General features: G+C 31.8%; 1 protein-coding gene across 1 annotated transcript; it reads right to left on the bottom strand.

Moving 5' to 3' along the window:
* Positions 1-953: 953 nt before the first annotated feature.
* On the bottom strand, positions 954-3,462 carry AstC (Allatostatin C). Its single transcript, XM_080176057.1, has 6 exons — positions 3,343-3,462; positions 2,880-2,911; positions 2,478-2,525; positions 2,157-2,247; positions 1,785-1,831; positions 954-1,417 (listed from the first exon to the last, which is right to left on the bottom strand). The coding sequence occupies exons 1-6, from the start codon at positions 3,434-3,436 to the stop codon at positions 1,373-1,375; spliced, it is 357 nt and encodes a 118-aa protein (XP_080032183.1). The 5' UTR covers positions 3,437-3,462; the 3' UTR covers positions 954-1,372.
* Positions 3,463-4,146: the final 684 nt, after the last annotated feature.

Raw genomic sequence — 4,146 nt, 5'->3', positions numbered from 1 at the left:
TTATCATCCTAGAAGAACTTCAACAAATTTAACATCTGTAAAAGCAGACAAAAAACTGATTGTTTATCCTTTAAAAAACTACTTAACGTAATAACGCTGAAAAGTTTAGCATAAAAATTATTAAAAATGTCTTACTTAAAAATGGAATGGTTTTAGAGATGACTCTAAAATTAGTTATTTTTTATTGTTTCTGGAATACTATTCAATAAGGTTTCAAATTAATAGGATGATTCTAAAGGTCTTATATATTTACGGAAACATCCTAAATATTTAAAGTATCTGTTTTTGATAACAAACATTTAACTATAAAACTACTAAATCCAACTAAAGGAACTATTCTGACTTTCTACAGTATGTTTGTTTATCGTCATGAAAATAAAGTTTCAGCCATGTTTACCTTATTAATTATTAATGGTGTTATTTATATATATTAATCAGAAATAATGGTGATTTCCCTCAAAGTTACTAGTTGAGGACGTTCCCCTGCCCACTCTTTTTGAAATGAATAGAAAATAAGAGGGGGGGGGGGGTTAGTTTTGTTTGTTTATTAATTTGTGTCAGGATTTTGGTACTAGGTAGCCCCGTGGGGTTATGGCACCGCAGTTACAGGTTCTGAAGCGGTTAGGAATATTCATAAAACTTTGGGTATTAGTATAATTTACAGTCCTATGTCCACTCCCACCTCGCTATGTTTGTAGTAAAATACTGAACCATATTCATGTGGGGGGACATTAAATAATCATTATTCTGTGGGGTGGGGGGTGTAAAATATTTCCCCCTTTCTGTCTCGGAGACTATACCAGATATCAAGACAAACTCAAGGAAGATATTATATTCAAAAAAAAAATTTTTTATTCGCTGCCTAGCTATGAACTGAACATAATCATTTTATTTTGATATCACACTAGTAAGACGACATTTGTTTTACCATAAAAAAATTGACAAAAAAATGATTTTATTCAATATATATATATATTTGTTTAGCATAATATAATAGACAATTCTATATAAATAATATCAGCCTCTATATGTGTCTTTATATACTATTTTGTTACAATTATATAGGGATTATGATAACATAATTAAAATATAATAGTTTCCAGTATGGCCTCGAAACCGATAAATATCCTGTGGATTCGAAAGGATTCTCAGCCATACTAAAAAACCATGTATAGCATTGTATTACAGTCAATTTTCCACAAATATTAAAATAAAAAATCATAAAATAAATAAATTTTTTTGTTAGCCTGGACATTCGGCCCCTAGGGGCTAACAATACTGGTTATATTCTTATAATTTTTTAATTTTACTTTCCGCGGAAAGCTGTCTATAATACGATGAGATAAATAGCTATTTGAACTTTGTGGATGTTCTAAAAGCAGGAGATAGGATTAAAGTAGCATTGATGGAATCGAACCTAAAACATAAATGAATACGTTACATAGTTTTAAAAATTCTTGCAATTTTTATCCTTTCCAAATTAATTGCAGATATTATATCAACATAATCAGTTGTTTATTATGGCATTTAAAAAAAAATGTTCTAAAGTTTAGGCTTTTTCACTCTTATCGCATATGAACCAAAAACATACTTTTAAATGTATTGTTGATGCTAATGGTTTAGTGTAATTGGGTAAAAGGTAGATTTTAATTGAATTTACCATATTTTCATAATAAATTTATTTTGTAAATTATACCATAACTTTAAGATTTAAAAAAATAAAAAAAGATATGTTATTTCTATAAATAAACTAACAAAATTTAACAATGGTTTATTAAAAGGACCTGCTTTTCTCTCCTAATTCTGTCAGGAATTTTGTTGATCCAATTTCCTACAAAAAAAAATATAACATCTCTCAATGATGACAAAGACAATTAAGTATGATAGTCGCAAAATCATTCTTTGTGTTAGAAATGTAATCAATCTAATATTGATAGTTAAACTTCAAAAGTAAAAAGAGAACATACTTTTATTAGTTTAAACTTTTAATAATGGATATAGGATATACGCGGGGAAAATTTGTCTTGAATATAGCCTGCTGATATAGACCTCATTTATAAGCCAGTTTTAGGAGAGGAGGTGATGTGGAAAAGGCGATGAATGATGGGTGTAGCCAGCGGTGTACATAAAAAATCTGATGCAACATAAAAATTTACCTTGAGAATCAGCCGAGCGTTTTTCAGGGAGCATTCCTTGTGATACCAGTTCATTTCTCTTCTCATATATACCATGCAGGGCAGTCAAAACCTTAAACATCATTAGTTGCCAGAAAAATGCGCAAGGTATAAAATACTTAAAATGTGAGTTGGCTTATTAAGAGGTTAAAAGAGGAAAATCATCCAAGTATATAAAGTAGTAAGGTCGTCTGTTTTTGTCCCGAGATTTGAAAACTTTATATGCAAATGAAGAATAGAGCATGTATAATTTACGGTTCAGTGGGCCCTTCCCACTTGAAGTTACTAAACAAAAATGTATACCTCTTCGACAATTTCTTTCTTGAACTGGTTCAGAGACATTGGCATTTCCTACAAAAAAAAAAATAAAAGTAACAGGATGTATGTCTGTCTGTCTGAACTGAAGGATCTCGGTAACCGCTGATTGTAACTTCCTATAAGTAGGGCGAATGGTTACGGACCCAACATGTAAAATCCTCAGAAAGAAAAACTCAAGGCATCAAACTTTTAAATTTATTCAACGTTTATTCCTATAGTTCTAGGGAAGTTTTATAAATATATTGAGAGAAATATCATCGCCCAAAAAAGTCGCTTCCTAAAGTTGTTCATTATAATATATATAGAATAAGACAGAGACATACATAGACAACCAGTTACTTTTACATTGTTTGTGCTTATATATTAGTAATAGGAAATAATTAATACCTTAAAATCTTCTCTGGGTTGTAATTCTCTATCTATTAAAATGAAAATATAAAGAGTTTTTAATATGTAGTAAAACTAAAACAAAGTTACTTAAAACGTCGTCGTCCAAATATGATTTTAGTAAATTAGTAAAATCCAATAAATACAACTAAACAATGTATTCAATTCTCTCTCTTCTACTTTGAGATGTATATTTATTAAGATCTATTATGTTTTTCTATGCACTTTTCCAGTATGGCTCCGAAACCAATTTTAACATCCGGTGGATTATAACCCGTTCTAAGCCATACCGAAAAATCATGTATCGTATTATAGATAATTCTCTACCATTTTATTAGCCCTGGCCTTCGGCCCCTCGGGGATAATATAACCGGAATTAATCTTATAATTTTCAATTTGATATCCACGAAATGCTGTCTATAAAACGCTGCGCTTAATAACTATTATCTGTCTTAGAACTAACCTATATTTGCTCCACAAGAAGCTGCTATGAAGACCAAAATTAGACATATTTTAGCTCCTACCATCTTGTTATATGAAAACAAGCACAATTGCATTAAGCATAAGCAGGGATATTTATGCTAAAACTAAACCCGCGACCGTGGCTCAACACGTAGCGCATCCGCTCGTCGTCGGGAAGGTGATAGGTTCGAATCTCGGGCCGACACCGCGTCATAACTAAAAGACGTTAAAAATGGTTCCTACTGCTGCTATGTCAGATGCGCGACATAAATAGTTAGAGTAGGGGGAATGCCTTGGCCCAAAACAGGCGCAACTCGTTACCATGCACAGTTGGGACTTCTCAGACAAAGGTCGTGCATCACAGAGAGTTGGTTGTCTGATGGATGTTACTTAGCCTAATATCCTTGGGTGTTTGGACAGAGAAGGGTGCGTTAGTCATCCTTAGTTCTCCTGGATTGCTGGACCAGGACCTGGACAGTACATCAAGTTGATAAGGTCCGGTACTGCAATCCCGCCCGTACGAGGTAATCTAGGTATGCTAAAACTATTTTGAACCGTAAAGGATTGTTTTTATTGGATTTATTGTTTTGCATACTACATGACTGAAAATAAAATATAACCAATTCTGTTCACTAAATTTTAACATATACTTTTTCAACATTAAATAAAAGATAATTTTGCTTAGTACATTCTAGAAGATAATCATTATAACAAAGTTGACAACATCCATAAGTAGCGAAACACAAAATCTATTATGAAATATACAAACTGACAAAGTTAGTTGTAGAGCAGATTATCCTTTATC

This window comes from Acartia tonsa, chromosome 11 (genome assembly GCF_053477335.1).
Source record: "Acartia tonsa isolate MP-2025a chromosome 11, ASM5347733v1, whole genome shotgun sequence".
In the NCBI taxonomy this organism is placed as follows: Eukaryota; Metazoa; Arthropoda; class Copepoda; order Calanoida; family Acartiidae; genus Acartia; species Acartia tonsa.
Note: the sequence above shows the minus strand (reverse complement) of the source record. Positions and strands in the feature narration are given on the sequence as shown.

Coding starts and splice junctions, on each gene's coding strand:
- AstC (XM_080176057.1), bottom strand. CDS start 3,436: ATGCAATTGTGCTTGTTTTCATATAACAAGATGGTAGGAGCTAAAATA. Junction 2,248..2,477: donor AGAAAGAAATTGTCGAAGAG/GTATACATTTTT, acceptor ATGATGTTTAAG/GTTTTGACTGCCCTGCATGG. Junction 1,832..2,156: donor ACGCTCGGCTGATTCTCAAG/GTAAATTTTTAT, acceptor TTTTTTTTGTAG/GAAATTGGATCAACAAAATT.